Source organism: Ovis aries, chromosome 14 (genome assembly GCF_016772045.2).
Source record: "Ovis aries strain OAR_USU_Benz2616 breed Rambouillet chromosome 14, ARS-UI_Ramb_v3.0, whole genome shotgun sequence".
In the NCBI taxonomy this organism is placed as follows: domain Eukaryota; kingdom Metazoa; phylum Chordata; class Mammalia; order Artiodactyla; family Bovidae; genus Ovis; species Ovis aries.
This window is the reverse complement of record NC_056067.1, coordinates 57,909,950-57,927,518: the sequence shown is the minus strand read 5'-3', so window position 1 is coordinate 57,927,518 and position 17,569 is coordinate 57,909,950. Positions and strand designations below refer to the sequence as shown.

General features: G+C 39.4%; 2 protein-coding genes across 8 annotated transcripts in view; both read right to left on the bottom strand.

Moving 5' to 3' along the window:
* Window positions 1-10,381, bottom strand: part of ZNF614 (zinc finger protein 614) — a 23,124-nt gene extending 12,743 nt beyond the window's left edge. For 2 of the 4 annotated variants that reach the window (XM_042231020.1, XM_060398810.1), the window contains exon 1: window positions 10,237-10,381. The gene's annotated coding sequence lies outside the window, so the exon portion shown is untranslated. Of the gene's footprint in view, window positions 1-9,649; window positions 9,745-10,236 lie in introns of all 4 variants that reach the window. The other 2 variants (XM_060398809.1, XM_060398808.1) reach the window with 2 other exon arrangements.
* LOC101103836 (zinc finger protein 432) overlaps window positions 1-17,569 on the bottom strand; it is a 51,399-nt gene that overhangs the window by 12,743 nt on the left and 21,087 nt on the right. For 3 of the 4 annotated variants that reach the window (XM_042231013.2, XM_042231015.2, XM_060398796.1), the window contains exon 5: window positions 10,237-17,569. In XM_042231013.2, coding sequence (XP_042086947.1) covers window positions 15,849-17,569 — 1,721 coding nt within the window. In that variant the 3' untranslated portion in view covers window positions 10,237-15,848. The remainder of the gene's footprint in view (window positions 1-10,236) is intronic. The other variant, XM_012094697.5, reaches the window with a different exon arrangement.

Genomic DNA, 17,569 nt, shown 5'->3' with positions numbered 1-17,569 from the left:
GAGATGAGTGCAATTGTGCAGTGGTTTGAGCATTCTTTGGCATTGCCTTTCTTTGGGACTGGAATGAAAACTGACCTTTTCCAGTCCTGTGGCCACTGCTGAGTTTTCCAAACTTGCTGGCATATTGAGTGCAGCACTTTCACAGCATCATCTTTCAGGATTTGAAATAACTCAACTGGAATTCCATCACCTCCACTAGCTTTGTTCGTAGTGATGCTTTCTAAGGCCCACTTGACTTCACATTCCAAGATGTCTGGTTCTAGATTAGTGATCACATCATCATGATTATCTGGGTCGTGAAGATCTTTTTTGTACAGTTCTTCTGTGTATTCTTGCCAGCTCTCCTTAATATCTTCTGATTCTGTTAGGTCCCTACCATTTCTGTCCTTTATTGAGCCCATCTTTGCATGAACTGTTCCCTTGGTATCTCTAATTTTCTTGAAGAGATCTCTAGTCTTTCCCATTCTGTTGTTTTCCTCTATTTCTTTGCATTGATCGCTGAAGAAGGCTTTCTTATCTCTTCTTGCTATTCTTTGGAATTCTGCATTCAGATGTTTATATCTTTCCTTTTCTCCTTTCCTTTTCGATTCTCTTCTTTTCACAGCTATCTGTAAGGCCTCCCCAGACAGCCATTTTGCTTTTTTGCATTTCTTTTCCATGGGGATGGTCTTGATCCCTGTCTCCTGTACAATGCCATGAACCTCATTCCATAGTTCATCAGGCACTCTATCTATCAGATCTAGACCCTTAAATCTGTTTCTCACTTCCACTGTATAATCATAAGGGATTTGATTTAGGTCATACCTGAATGGTCTAGCGGTTTTCCCTACTTTCTTTAAGTCTGAATTTGGCAATAAGGAGTTCATGATCTGAGCCACAGTCAGCTCCCAGTCTTGTTTGTGTTGACTGTATAGAGCTTCTCCATCTTTGGCTGCAAAGAATATAATCAATCTGATTTTGGTGTTGACCATCTGTTGATATCCATGTGTAGAGTCTTCTCTTGTGTTGTTGGAAGAGAGTGTTTGCTATGACCAGTGCATTTTCTTGGCAAAACTCTATTAGTCTTTGCCCTGCTTCATTCCACATTCCAAGGCCAAATTTGCCTGTTACTCCAGGTGTTTCTTGACTTCCTACTTTTGCATACTCTCACAACATACATCTTAAGATAACAAGATTAGTCAGAAGGTTCTTTTAAGGAGAAACATACCCTCAAGATACATTGTTATATTGACTACGAGAAAGCAAGGAAGAAAAAAACATTTGTCCTTTTCTCCTTGAGAGCCCCAGAGCCCTTTCTCCTCCTGGGCGTCGGTGGGTGCATGTGTGGGGGAACCCTGGACTTCTTATCAACCTGCCTAGAAACTGACTCTCTCAGTATCCCTACTGCACTTTCCACTCAATGTTGCTGTGAATCTAAAACTGCTCTTAAAAAGTAAAGTCATATCCTTACCTATTTATATCTATATATACACAGTTTTCAGAAAACACATGAGGAATTTCTCATGACGTTGGGTTAGGCAGAGAAGTCTTACACAACACCATATCAGCAAACCATAAAAGAAGACAACTGATAAACTGGACTTGTATTACCTTCTGCACATCAAAAGACACTATAAAGCTAAAGGAAAAGGTAAGCTACAAGTTGAGAAAGAAAATTTGCAAACCCTGTATCTGATAAAGACTTCTATGCACAATATCCAAACAACTCAAAAAATGCAGTTTGTTAACCAAACAACCTATTTTTAGAAAAGGGGAAAGACTTGGATAGTTTCCTTGAAAGAAGGAAACTACACAACAAAGGAAACTAAAAGCAAAGTAAAAAGATAGCCTTCAGAATGGGAGAAAAAATAGCAAATGAAGCAACTGACAAAGACTTAATCCCCAAAATATACAAATAGCTCATGCAGCTCAATACCAGAAAAATAAAGGACTCAATCAAAAAATGGGTCAAAGAACTAAACAGACATTTCTCCAAAGAAGACATACAGATGGCTAACAAACACATGAAAAGATGCTCAACATCACTCATTATCAGAGAGATGCAAATCAACACCACAATGAGGTACCAGTACCATCTCACGCTGGTCAGAATGGCTGCTATCAAAAAGTCTACAAACAATAAATGCTGGAGAGGGTGTGGAGAAAGGGAACCCTCTTACACTGTTGGTGGGAATGCAAACTAGTACAGCCACTATGGAGAACAGTGTGCAGATTCCTTAAAAAAACTGGAAATAGAACTGCCATATGACCCAGCAATCCCACTGCTGGGCATACTCACCGAAGAAACCAGAATTGAAAGAGACACGTGTACCCCAACGTTCATCGCAGCAGTGTTTATAATAGCCAGGACATGGAAGCAACCTAGATGCCCATCAGCAGACGAATGGATAAGAAAGCTATGGTACATACGAATACATAATGGAATATTACTCAGCTATTAAAAAGAACTCATTTAAATCAGTTCTAATGAGGTGGATGAAACTGGAGCCTATCATACAGAGCGAAGTCAGTCAGAAAGAAAAACACCAATACAGTATATTAACACGTGTATATATGGAATTTAGAAAGATGGTAATGACAACCCTATATGTGAAACAGCAAAAGAGACACAGATATAAAGAACAGACTTCTGGACTCTGTGGGAGAAGGTGAGCGTGAGATATTTGAGAAAATAGCATTGAAACATGTATATTACCATATGTGACACAGATCACCAGCCCAAGTTTGATGCATGAAACAGGGCACTCAGGGCCAGTGCACTGGAACAACCCAGAGATGGGACGGGGAGGGAGGTGGCTTCAGGATGGGGGACACATGTACACCCATGGCTGATTCCTATCAATGTATGGCAAAAATCACCACAACATTGTAATTAGCCTCAAATTAAAATAAATAATTTTTTTAAAAAACATTTCAGATAAAAATGCTCAAAAGAATAGAAATAGGAAGATACTTAACATGAAATAATAATACATTTGAATCAGACATTCCCACTGAAGTCAAGAACAAGACCAGGTGCCGTCTGTCAGTACTGTTACTGAGCATTATACTGGAATTGCTAGACTATGCAGTTCATTTAATTCAAATATTTAGTGGGCATATACTCTGTGACAAGCACTATTTCATTTCCTTCTTTGTAACAAAGCAGATAACAAAGTAACAAATGTCTCTGAATTTATGGGATTGATATTCTGGGACCCACAGACTATGTTAGATAAAAGAGAAATAATTGGGGTATAATATATATTGCTATTGGTAGATGATATAATTGTATATATGGAAAACCTAAGAAAATCAACTGAGGAACTACTATCAGTTCAGTTCAGTCGCTCAGTTGTGTCTGACTCTTTGCGACCCCATGAATCGCAGCACACAAGGCCTCCCTGTCCATCATCATCTCCTGGAGTTCACTCAAACTCACATCCATCGAGTCGGTGATGCCATCCAGCCATCTCATCGTCTGTTGTCCCCTTTTCCTCCTGCCCTCAATCCCTCCCAGCATCAGAGTCTTTTGCAATGAGTCAACTCTTTGCATGAGGTGGCCAAAGTATTAGAGTTTCAGCTTTAGCATCATTCCTTCTAAAGAAATCCCAGGGCTGATCTCCTTTATAATGGACTGGTTGGATCTCCTTGCAGTCCAAGGGACCCTCAAGAGTCTTCTCCAATGCACAGTTCAAAAACATCAGTTCTTCGGCACTCAGCTTTCTTCACATTCCAACTCTCACATCCATACATAACCAATGGAAAAACCATAGCCTTGACTAGACAGACCTTTGTTGGCAAAGTAATGTCTGCTTTTGAATATGTTATCTAGGTTGGTCATAACTTTTCTTCCAAGGAGTAAGCGACTTTTAAAATTTCATGGCTGCAGCCACCATCTGCAGTGACTTTATAATTTGGTAAGGCATTGGAATTGAAAACTTAATATGCAGAAATCATTAGTAGATGTTGTTATGTATATGATCTGAACCATTAAGAGTGTAAAGTAGATAATGATGCCATTTAAAAATATCTAACACTAACCAATGCTAAGTAATGAATGTGGAAAAATAGGAACAAAACTTTAGAATACATACTAATGAAGGACACAAAAGAAGACTTGGACAAATGGAAAAATTAAATCATTTTCTTGGATGCAAAAAAAGGGGAAAGACTAAGACTACACTATATTACACTAAAGAAGACCTATGAATGTCTATAAACACATGAGAAGATGATCAACGTTATTTGTCACTAGGGAAATAAGATGATGGTGAAATTCTACTACATGCCAACTAGAAAGATGATAATAAAAAGACTAACAACTGTAAATGCTGATGAGAATGAGGAGAAATTAAGCTCTCATACAATAATGGTAAACTGGTATAGGCACTTTTCAAACTCTGTAAAACACCTGCTTAGGAACCAGTCATTCTACTCAGAGGAATCTAACAAACAGAAATGAAAACATTTCCAACTTGTACCTGAATGTACGTAGCAACATTATTCACCATAGTCTCAAATGGAAAATAATTCCAATAACTGATTTTATATATGAAATGCATTATATACATTCACTAGATCACCCATGAATAGAACTGAAGAGGATATTTCCCAATTCACTATATGAGGCCATTTAGTTTTTAAAAGTACAATTCTATCTAGTCATAATTTCAGAAGTTTTTCTGTAGAACTGACAGCCTGATCTTTAAATACAAATAGCAGTGTAAAAGGTCTAGAACAGAAAAAAGAAAAAGAAAAAAAAAAAAAAACTGTGAAAAAGAACAAAGTTGGTGGGTTGACATTACCTGACTTCAAGAATTTATATCGAGCTACAGTAATCAAGACAGGGTGTTATCCATGTCAAATGTAGACAAATGAGTGGAGCAGATTAGAGTTCAGAAAAGACCCACATATATATGGCCAACTGACATTTTTAAAAAGGAGCAAAGACAATAGAGTGGAGGAAAACCTTTTCAACAAATGTTTTCTGGAACAAACATAAATTTATATCAACAAGAAAAGAACTTGGATCCATATGAGAGAGTCAACTCCTAGGTAGGTTGATAAAAAGTCCGGGGGGGGGTCCCAGAGGAGGAGAGAGGGGTCTGGAGTTGTGAAGTAGGAGAAAAGGACAAAGGCTTTTTTTCTATATTGCTTTGTCTTAGGCAATATAACAATGTATCCTGCTTGAGGACATGTTTCTCCTCCTTGAGAATCATCTGACTAATCCTGTCATCTTAAAATGTATATGATGGCAGGGGGTCTGGTAAGACCTTTCTACTGTTAGTTCTAATCCCATTATCTTAACATGAAAATTGTGGGAATGGGTCTGATAAGATCTTTACAATCCTGAGACATTCTTTTGATTTACTCTAATAATCAATTGAAAAAAGTATGTAACTCCCTTGCTAAGACTAGCAATGGGGGCACTCTCTGCCCCCTTTTGATGTCTATGTCAGAGGCTTTCTCTGTCCTCTCGCTTTAATAAAACTCTGCTACACAAAAACTCTTGAGTGATCAAGCCTGGTCTCTGGTCCCAAAGCTAAATCTTCTCCGGAGATCACAAATCTGACATCGTTCACTGTAAGTTATCACATACATTACACCAGCTACATAACTCAAAATGTATAATAAGCCTAATGGAATAATAGGTTCATATTTCATAACAAAATAATAGCAAACCTAAATGAACCCCCCCCCCCCCAAAAAAACTCCAAAACTTCTAGAAGAAAAAAACTGGTGAAAATCCTCTGAACTTGTAGTTAGGCGTAGCTGTATCTAGATTCTTAGGCACAATATCAAAAGAATGAGTCCTTTAAAAAAAGTTCAGACTACATGGACTACATAAAAGCTAAATTCTTCTGCTGTTCAAAACATATTGTTAAGAGAATACTGAAAGTCAAGTCAAAGACCAGGAGAAAATCTTTGAAAAGCAAGTAACTGGTAAAGGAAGAATCTGTATTCAGAATATACAGAGAATTCTCAAAAATCAACAAGAAAACACAAGAAAATTGCAAAAGACTTGAACAGATAATTCAAGGAAGATAGATGGATGGCCGCTAAGCACATGAAACAATGCTCAGGATCATTAGCCATAACTAGGTAAATAAACATTAAAACCACAAGCTACTCTTCCATACCTATTAGAATTAAAAAGAAAAACTATACAAAATGTGGAGACACCCAACAGCCACCCATCTGTTTCTCCTGGATATAAAGTACAGCCATTTCAGTAAACAGTTTAGCAGTTTCTTGAAAAGTTAGATATACACCTACTACAGGATTCAGCCATGCAACCACTGGGAATTTACTCAGGAGAAAGACAAACATATAAATATAGACTTGAACATGAGTGTTCATAGAAGCTTTATCTGTAATAACTAAAAACTGGAAACACAACTAGCCACCAACAGGTGACTTAATGAATGAACTAATCATTCCACAATGGAATACAGACCAACAAAAAGGAACTATTGATACACATAAGGATGAATTTCAAAATATTTAAGAAAATTAGAGATACCAACGGAACATTTCATGCAAAGACAGGCTCAATACAGGACAGAAATGGTAGAGACCTAACAGAAGCAGAATATACTAAGAAGAGCTGGCAAAAATACATAGAAGAACTATACAAAAAGATCTTCACAACCCAGATAATCATGATGGTGTGATCACTCACCTAGAGCCAGACATCCTGGAATTCGAATTTGAGTGGGCCTTAGGAAGCATCACTACGAACAAAGCTAGTGGAGGTGATGGAATTCCAGTCGAGCTATTTCAAATCCTGAAAGATGATGCTGTGAAAGTGCTGCACTCAATATGCCAGCAAATTTGGGAAACTCAGCAGTGGCCACAGGACTGGAAAAGGTCAGTTTTCATTCCAATCCCTAAGAAAGGCAATGCCAAAGAATGCTCAAACTACCGCACAACTGCACTCATCTCACACGCTAGTAAATTAATGCTCAAAATTCTCCAAGCCAGACTTCAGCAATACGTGAACCGTGAACTCCCTGATGTTCAAGCTGGTTTTAGAAAAGGCAGAGGAACCAGAGATCAAATTGCCAACATCCGCTTGATCATGGAAAAAGCAAGAGAGTTCCAGAAAAACATCTATTTCTGCTTTATTGACTATGCCAAAGCCTTTGACTGTGTGGATCACAAGAAACTGTGGAAAATTCTGAAAGAGATGGGAATACCAGACCATCTGACCTGCCTCTTGAGGAATCTGTTTGCAGGCCAGGAAGCAACAGTTAGAACTGGATATGGCCAGGTTCGATGCATGATACAGGATGCTCGGGGCTGGTGCACTGGGATGACCAGAGAGAGGGTATGGGGAAGGAGATGGGAGGGGGGTTCAAGATGGGGAACATGTGTACACCCATGGTGGATTCATGTTGATGTATGGCAAAACCAATACAATATTGTAAAGTAATTAGCCTCCAATTAAAATAAATATATATCAAAAAAAGAACTGGATATGGAACAACGGACTGGTTCCAAATAGGAAAAGGAGAACATCAAGGCTGTATATTGTCACCCTGCTTATTTAACTTGTATGCAGAGTACATCATGAGAAACTCTGGGCTGGAGGAAGCATAAGCTGGAATCAAGATTGCCGGAAGAAATATCAATAACCTCAGATATGCAGATGACGTCACCCTTATGGCAGAAAGCAGAGAACTAAAGAGCCTCCTGATGAAAGTGAAAGAGGAGAGTGAAAAAGTTGGCTTAAAGCTCAACATTCAGAAAACGAAGATCATGGCATCTGGTCCCATCACTTCATGGCAAATAGATGGGGAAACAGTGGAAACAGTGTCAGACTTTATTTTGGGGGGGCTCCAAAATCACTGCAGATGGTGACTGCAGCCATGAAATTAAGACACTTACTCCTTGGAAGAAAAGTTATGACCAACCTAGACAGCATATTAAAAGAGACATTACTTTGCCAACAAAGGTCCGTCTAGTCAAGGCTATGGTTTTTCCAGTAGTCATGTATGGATGTGAATTTGACTATAAAGAAAGCTGAGCACCGAAGAATTGATGCTTTTGAACTGTGGTGTTTCAGAAGACTCTTGAGAGTCCCTTGGACTGCAAGGAGATCCAACCTGTTCATCCTAGAGGAAATCAGTTCTGAATATTCATTGGAAGGACTGATGCTGAAGCTGAAACTCCAATGCTTTGGCCACCTGATGCAACGAACTGACTCATTTGAAAAGACCCTGATGCTGGGAAAGATTGAAGGCAGGAGGAGAAGGGGACCACAGAGGATGAGATGGTTGGATGGCATCACCGGCTGAATGGACATGAGTCTGAGTAAACTCTGGGAGTTGGTGATGGACAGGAAGGCCTGGCATGCTGCAGTCCATGGGGTCACAAAGAGTCGGACACAACTGAGCGACTGAACTGAACTGAATGCTGATGAAACAAGTTAGAATGAAAATGAATGTACACTGTATGATTCAATTTACAAAAATGTTTTTAAAAATATAAAGTGACCTATTGTAACATAGAATAGATTGGTGGTTGAATAGATCAGTGGTTGCTTGGGAAGGTGTGCGGAATATGACAGGCAGAGATTAAAAAGGAACACAATGAAACTTCTCAAGATGACAGGTATGTTCACTGTCTTCATGGTGTTGATACTTTCATGAGTATATGGGAGTGGAAACTTGAGCGCACAGAGAATCAAGGAAAATTTCTGGGGTGAGAAATGTTTTAAAATTGAACTGTGTAACTGTAGAGATTCAAAGTACTGAAATGTATATTTGTACTTAGTGAATTTTACAGCAAATAAAAGTACAATTAAAAAAAGACTTCCTTTTCTACAGTTAAAAAAAACAAAAACAAAAACAAAAACAACCAACCAAAGAAAGAACCCATCAACTGAAATTTCCAAAAAAGGTCAAGGAAAAGAGTTCACCAAGAAATAAAAGCAGCCAGAAATCTCGGGGGGGCGGGGGGGGGGGGGTAGGAAAAAAAGGGCACCATAAATTTTTAAGTGAAGTGGTAGAATCAGAAAGTAATCAGAAAGTCAAAATGGATTAATGAAATTATAATCGAATACTTTTGAATACTGTATGTCAACACTACCTCCATTAATGAATACATTTGATTCCAGACACCATGCCAGTGGTTCACCAACCTGAGTTGATACTACTGGAACTATTTTTAAAAAGTATAAATATCTCAGATGCAAATGTGTTGAGAACAGAGAAATTAAGCAATGCAGTCACCTATCATGCTTACACAGATAATCCAAAAAGTTTAAAAAAAAATCCTGATATAAAACCGCCTATTAAAAAAATTCGCACTGTAGAACAGAATATAGGGTAAGGGAGAAGCTTTTACTTGAGTAAGAATGACCCTAGGTGGAAATATCCAAAAGTATAATAAACTTGGGGACAGAGGAACGGAAACTATATTAGATTACATTAAAAACAGTAAATTTATAACTACATCAACCACACTGAATTTTGTGAGGACGGTGAGAACAGTGGTGATGCGGAGAGCCAAAGTTTTTAGTAGGGTCCTTGAGGACAGACAGGGCTTCCCTGTTGGTGCAGAGGTTAAAGCGTCTGCCTGCAATGTGGGAGACCTGGGTTCGATCCCTGGGTAGGGAAGATCCCCTGGAGAAGGAAATGGCAACCCACTCCAGTATTCTTGCCTGGAGAATCCCATGGACGGAGGAGCTTGGTGGGCTACAGTCCACGGGGTCGCAAAGAGTCGGGCACGATTGAGCGACTTCACTTGGAGGACAGACTACAAGAAGAGAATTGTATTCGGATTAACTGGGGAAATGCAGCCTTCAAGTCTGTTTCCGGCATTCGCCCCTGATCCTACGGATTCTCCAGGGACCCCGGACCTCCTCAAATACTGAAAGCCCCCACCAGGCCGTCTAAATGCCAGATTAAACTCCAAACATGACCAAGAAACCGAGCCAGCCCCTAACCCAGGTGTCTCTAACAGAGTCGCAGGTTAACCAGGACAAGACATCGCGTTCACCGATACTAACTTTCATCACAGTTCGCAATCACGGAGCCCCACAAGCAAAGCGATCCAAACCCTGACTGAGTTGGACCTTAGGTCAATGATTTCTTCAGACTCTTAATCACAGATTGCCAAAGGCCTCATCATTAACTCCCAGAAGTCTCTGAGGCCGAATCTAAATAAAATCCCAATTACGGTCCTTCACACATGCTCCGGTTTCACAGACCCCACAGGCCGTGAATACAAGCCCAGAACCCGACTCACTTGATCCCAAACCCGTCCAGACACCACTGGCAGCAACAGAATGCTGGAGCCCGCTTTCTCTACTAACGCCTTTCACGGTCCCTCGGGACGCATACCTGCTGGTTCAGGTTATCAGCCGACGACCTTGGAGCGCTGCCGGATTTCCGGATTCCGTCAGCGGACTCCGCTTTATGACGTAACATGACCCCACCCACCACGGCGTTTCTGAGGAGACCAGCCGTAACGCCAGTGGGGAGAAATTGAAATCATTCCTGGCACCCTCAATGCTTTTGCTTCCTCGTTGCAAGGAATGACCAACCATTCTGTACTAACTGCGTTAAGATTTCAGAGGTCCATGTAGTTCCAAGGACAACGTGGCGAGTTCAGCCGGCTGAGGCAAAAAGAAAAACTGTAGCGCCCTTAGTGAGCTCTAGAGCTAGAGCCCGATGGGCACGGCCGTCTTAGAAGGCAGGTGTCCGTACGACGGAAAGGGCTCAGGCGCCCGGTGACTTGGAAAGATTAAAGATAGAAGCTGCGACCTCTCTGGAGAGGCAGCGGCCACTTGAGTTGACAAAAGTAGTGGTCACTTATAATCCTAGGTTTGTGGAGATAGCAGTTAAATGTGGAGTGGGTAAAGGCTTATGTAGTTTAGAAGAATTAACAGCTTTTGTAGAGGTGTGCATGCAAAGTCTCTTCAGTCGTGTCCGACTCTGCGATCCCACGGGCTGTAGCCTGCCAGGTTCTTTTGTCCATGGGATTCTCCAAGCAAGAACACTGGAGTGGCTTCCCATGCCCTTCTGCGGGGGATCGTCCGGACCCAGGGATCGAACCTTGGGCATCTGCATTTCAAGCAGATTGTTTACCTCTAGTTCAGTCGCTCAGTCGCGTCCGCCTCTTTGCCACTGGTTAAACCGGCGGAATAGCTAGAGGTGTATCTCAATAAAAATGTTAAGATCCACGTGGGATGGACACATAGCGACATCTAGTGGGTAAGAGGATGAGGTGAAAATGTGTGAACTATGTGTTTTAAGAAGTAAATGGTGACAGTGGGGCATTTGAGAATGTAAAATTATGAGATCATGCAATTATCATACTTGGCATAGTTTACAAATGAAAAAAAAATACTTTAAAATGTTATTTTTATGTAGGCATGGGAAGTTTAATTCTAGAGGGTTTAAAGATGATTTTTTTAGAAGGCAACCTAGATCCAATTTAAATTTTTCATTCTTTGACCCAGCAATTCTGATTCCTACAATTTATTTGGTAAAAAGTTTTATTAACCACAGAGGCTTTTTTAACAAACAAAGGAAAAGCCTAAGTGTACAGTAATAGATGCTTTTGTAAATTATGGGCTATCCACTCAGTATAACAGTATATAATATTTAAAGATTGTTACTATAAATAAGGAAAATGGTTTTTCCAGTAGTCATGTATGGATATGAGAGTTGGACTATAAAGAAAGCTGAGCACCGAAGAATTGATGCTTTTAAACTGTGGTGTTGGAGAAGACTCTTGAGAGTCCCCTGGACTGCAAGGAGATCCAACCAGACCATCCTAAAGGAAATCAGTCCTGAATATTCATTGGAATGACTAATGCTGAAGCTGAAACTCCAATACTTTGGCCACCTGATGCAAAGAACAGACTCATTTGAAAAGACCCTGATGCTGGGAAAGATTGAGGGCAGGAGGAGAAGGGGACAACAGAGATGATTGGATGGCATCACTGACTCAATGGACATGAGTTTGAGTAAACTCTGGGAGTTGGTGATGGACAGGGAGGCCTGGCTTGCTGCAGTCCATGGGGTTGCAAAGAGTTGGACACAACTGAGCAACTGAACTGAAGTATTCTTCAGAAGATAAAAAGTATCGGCAGGATAGTATATATATTTTGATCCTTTTATGAGAACAAACCATAAACGTTTGTCTTTTTGAAAATTCTGATTGGTTAAATATTTAGCTTGGATTACTTTAGGGTTTGTGCTTATGAGTAGAGAATATCATAAGTTTATAGACTTGTCTCATTCTTCTTTTGTAAAAAATATACTTACCTGCATTTAAAATTTGGAGGAGAATATATCGTTAACAGTATTTTGCTTTTAGGTACAATATGGGTGACAAAATTTGTTTATATATGCCTTTTAATTTTTATATATTAAGAATTTGTTTTCATAATTTCTTAATAATATTAAATTCCCTTCAGGGATTAAATTTCAGCCCTATTCACCTGAGATGTCAAACTCTGAAAGGTGAGTTGAACATGTGGTCCAGAGAACTCGGGGCAGCCCATTCTGTGACTGACTGATCAGTTTCAGGAATGAGCGGCTGTGACCCTGCCATGGCACCATGTGTAGGTTCACAGAAGGACAAGTAGAAAGCATCTGAGGACCTGGTAGGTGGGGCCCTCATGTCTAATTCTTTGTTGTAGAATATCTGCCCAGAATCCATCCTATGACAATGTGGGGCGGGAGTGGCTGCACTAATCCGGGATTTAGGGCAGAGCTGTTCAAATTTAAGTATAGATCAGAAAGGTCATTTTATAAACCCGGAGTCTGGGGTCCCCAAGTCTCACAGGTACTGGTTTGGGTCTGCAGTGTGACTCAAGAGCTTGCGTCTTTTACAAGCCTCTCAGAGAATCCTGAGGCAGGAAGCCCATAGAAAACACTTAGAAACACATCTAGAGTGTTCTTGGCTCACAACAGATCTTGTTGGCTCCCCCCGGTACATTTAGGTGTTGATTCAAATTACATTTGCCCAGAAAAGCCTTCCTTGGAAACCCTTTCTAAAATAGCTTCCCCGTGACAGCGTATGTACTAGGCTTAATATTTCTCCAAAACATTTATCAGAACTGATATTCTGATGTGTATTTACTCAGTCACCTTCACTAGACTGTATGCTCCATGAAGGCCATGGCTTTGCCTGTTTTGTTCACTGATGAGTCTCCAGTGACTAAAACAGTGTCTAGCCAAATGTAGATGCTTAACAAATATTTTTAAAGGAATGAATTACTCACCATGCAGTTGGATATTGAATACTGCCACAATACTGTATGGCAAATGTCCTTTTCTTTTTCCCCTAAAAGCAAGACTCATCATTTGTAAACTGGGTTAAATATCCTTATTATATCAAAGAAAATAATTGGATAGAGACAAGAGATCTATTGCTTGGAAAACTAAGAATTTGTTGCAAGCAGACCTGCCCAGAAAGAATTGATAAAGGAGACTGACAAAAGGAAAATAACAGAAGGAAACGTGACATCAGGAATGAAGAAAAAGGAATGGAAAGGGTAAATAGATCATCAAATATAATAGACTAGTCTCCTTTTGAATTTTTTAAAATTACATTGGATGGTTGAAAGCAGACATGATAACTTTACCTGATATGGTTCTCAATGTAAGTAGAAGTGTTGAGATATCATTCCCTGTTAGGGAACTGTAAATTAAGGCCATCATTATCTACTACCACATACGTGACAGGATGGCTGGAATCAAGTATGACAGTGCCAACTGCTAGAAAAGACATGGAACATCCAGGGTGTTCATACACTACTGGTGAGAATGTAAATTAGTACAGCCACTAAAGAAAAATTTGGCAGTTTCTTATAAAGTTAAACACAAATGTAACATATGACTGCTGGCTATTTACCCCAAAGGAACAAATACTTACTTTCCCATAAAGTTGGGTCCATAAATGTTCATAGGGTTTTATTCAAAACAATGAAACACTGGAAAACAACCCAGACATCTGTCAATAGTAAACAGATAGTCACTGTACATCCATACAAAAGAATATTATTAACAACAAGTAAAACTACTTATACACCAAAAAAAATTGGATGGATCTTAACAGCAATTTGCTGAGTGAAACGAAGCCGATCTCAAAGGCTACACATGGTATGATTCCATTTTAACAGCACTGTTGAAATAACCAAGTTGGAGTGATGGAGTTTGACCAGTGGTCACCATGGTCAGGGGTGGGGGAAGAGTGTGACCACAGAGGGGTAACATGAGGGTGTTTCTTTGTGTTGGCACAATTCTGCATCCCAATTGTGGTGGGGTTTACAGAAATCTTATGTGTAAGATAAAATTTCTTAAAACTATATACTAAAACCAAAAAACTTCATATAAATTAGTGCATGCAAAAACCTACTAAAATCCAAATAAGATCCAGTTTACCTAACAGCACTGCACCAATGTCATTTTATTGGGTTTGATGATGCATTATGGTTATGTAAGATAACACCACTGAAGAAACTGAGTAAGGGTATGTGGGAACTTGGTATATTTTGTAATTACTTGGGAGTCTAAAACTATTTCAAAACGAGTTTTAGAAAAATCATTTTTAAAGTGTTTGTAAACTACCTAATGCTACTTATAAACTTAGATAAATACATCCAGTTATGTTAGATTTCATTTATGAATATATTCCTTTTTACTTTGAAGTACATTGTAGACAGAGCTGAATTTAGAACCTAAGAAATGCAAGAGTGAAAAATACAATATAAAGTGGGCACAGAACACTCCTGTATTGTATATAACATTACAAATTAGTGTCGAGACTAGCCCACTTTAAAATTATGGAATCATTGATATGGTTCAAGGTATTCTGCCCCAAAATGGACATCAGGTGTATAATAACTTTAGACTTGTGATAGAAAGTTCAAGTATATGTCATTTTCATGAGGTTTCTTTCCTTCAGAATTCTGATATTTTGCTAAAGTTACTCCATATTTAGTGGGTCCATAACCATTTTATTTCTGTGTGAATTCATGAAAAGCAATGAGGCAGAATGTATCACTGAAATCCTGCCATATTCATTGCCATCTGAAAATTTTCTCCAGCATGCATATCAGGCAACTTACTGAGGTTTTATTTCCAGGCAAAGTCTTTCCCACAATCATCATATTGTTACTGTGTATGAGCTCATTGGTGATCTATTATGATCACTGATGAGATAGGGTTTTTATTTCCATAGAAGGCTTTCCTAGTCTCTCCAGTCATAGGATTTATCTTAGCACACACTTTTCAGACATATAATTAGTACCTAAAAATGCTTCCTTGAGCTTCTTCTGCATTGAATGTATCAGAGCTTTTCCTACATGTTAATTTAGACATACAATGTGAGGTAACTGATCACTGAAGGCACTAGCATATTCTCTTCATTCATTAAATTTCACCCCTATGCAAATTTCATATTTCCTAAGGGTGCAATTTGACAAGTATGCTAGGAGCACACTGATGTTTAATGAGTTCACTGAACCATCATCTTTTTTATCCTAAAAAATATACTTGTATATAATGAGTTCAGAGTTTCTACAAAGAATTATGTACTTTGACCTACATGTTTCTCATGTGTATTAACAAGGGTTGACAAAAGATTACCCCCAATCACTGGATTCATAGTCGGTCTCTTTTATGAGTTCTTTGAGGTACAATGAGTGTTGAATTTGTGTTGAAGGCTTTCTCACATTAATTGCATACATACAATTTGTCTCCTGTGTAAATTTTCTGGTGGGTAATGAGACCAATACCAATGCTGAATAGGATTTTCCACAGTCAGTATATATAAAGGTTAGAAATCTCTGATGTTTGACAAAGCATATTTTTTTCCTGTAGGTGTGATCATAGTCATCGCTTTTATGGTTTGTTTCCATTATGAGTTCTCTGATGTACAAGGAGATTCCTTTTTGAGGAGAAGCCTTTTCCACAATCACTGCATACAAAAGGTTTCTCTCCTGTATGAGTCCGCTGATGAACCACTAGACGGCTTTTCACAGTGAAGCCTTTGCCACATTCACAGCAGGCATAAGGTTTCTCTCCAGTATGAATCTGCTGATGTAAAATGAGCTCTGTTTCCATGACAAAACCTATTCCACATTCACTGCATACATAGGACTTCTCTCCCATATGAATTTGTTGATGTACGATGAGATAGCGTTTCATGGTGAAACCTTTTCCACACTCACTGCATGTAAAGGGCTTCTCTCCGGTATGAGTTCGCTGATGTACCACAAGATTGCTCTTAAAGGCAAACTCTTTTCCACATTTATTGCATCTATAGGGTTTCTCTCCAGTGTGAGTTCGCTGATGTAACATCAGTCCACTATTCACAATGAAGCCTTTCCCACATTCACTGCATCGGTAAGGTTTTTCACCAGTATGTGTTCGCTGATGCACAACCAGCCGACTCTTCAATGGGAAGCCTTTTCCACACTCGCTGCAGATGTAGGGTTTCTCGCCAGTGTGAGTTCGTTGATGTATGGTAAGCATGCTCTTCATGGTGAAGCCTTTTCCACATTCACTACATACATAGGATTTCTCTACTGTATGAGTCTTCTGATGTACAATCAGATTACCCTTCCTGGGAAAGCCTTTTCCACATTCATTGCACACATACGGCTTCTCTCCTGTATGAATTCGCTGATGTTCGGTCAGACGGCTTTTCATGATGAAACCTTTCCCACATTCATTGCATATGTAGGGTTTCTCTCCTGTATGATTCCGTTGGTGGATGATGACATAGTGCTTTGTGGTAAAGCCTTTCCCACATTCACTGCAGATGTAGGGTTTCTCTCCAGTGTGAGTTCGCTGGTGTACAGTGAGCATGCTCTTTCCAGTAAAGCCTTTTCCACATTCACTACATACATAGCATTTCTCTCCAGTATGATTTCGCTGATGTAAGATGAGATTACGCTTCCCTGGGAAGCCTTTTCCACAGTCACTGCATACATAAGGTTTCTCTCCTGTGTGAGTTCGCTGGTGTTCAATAAGACGGCTCTTTGTAGTGAAGACTTTTGCACAATCACTGCATATAAAAGATTTCTCTCTCTCATGAATTCTCTGATGTTCATTGAGCCTGGACTTCCGGGAGAATACTTTTGCACACAGACTGCATCCATAAGGTTTCTCTCCTGTGTGAACTCTCTGATGATCAGTGAGCTGAGACTTCTTAACAAAGGCTTTCCCACATTCACTGCATATATGGGCTTTCTCTGTGTTGTGAGTTATTTGGTGCTTAATAACTTGGGACTTAGTGCTGATGGGTTTTGCACTTACAGGGCATTTAACTGGAGAATGACATTTTTCATGTTTACCAAACAGAAATGATTTCCCATCTCCATTACATTTAATAGAGTTTTTAATTTCATAGCTTTGGCTCTGGATGACTAAACTTAAATTTGACTTCAAAGTTTTTATATAGTACTCAAACATATCATGATTTTGCCTGAAACAGAAATAACTTTGGCTTTGAGGAACAGGATTTCCAAATGCATTATGTTCCTGGCATTGTTCAATACCTTTCAGCATTTTTTTATTTTCCCAGTCAACCTGCAGATGATTACCAATGTTGCCAGTTT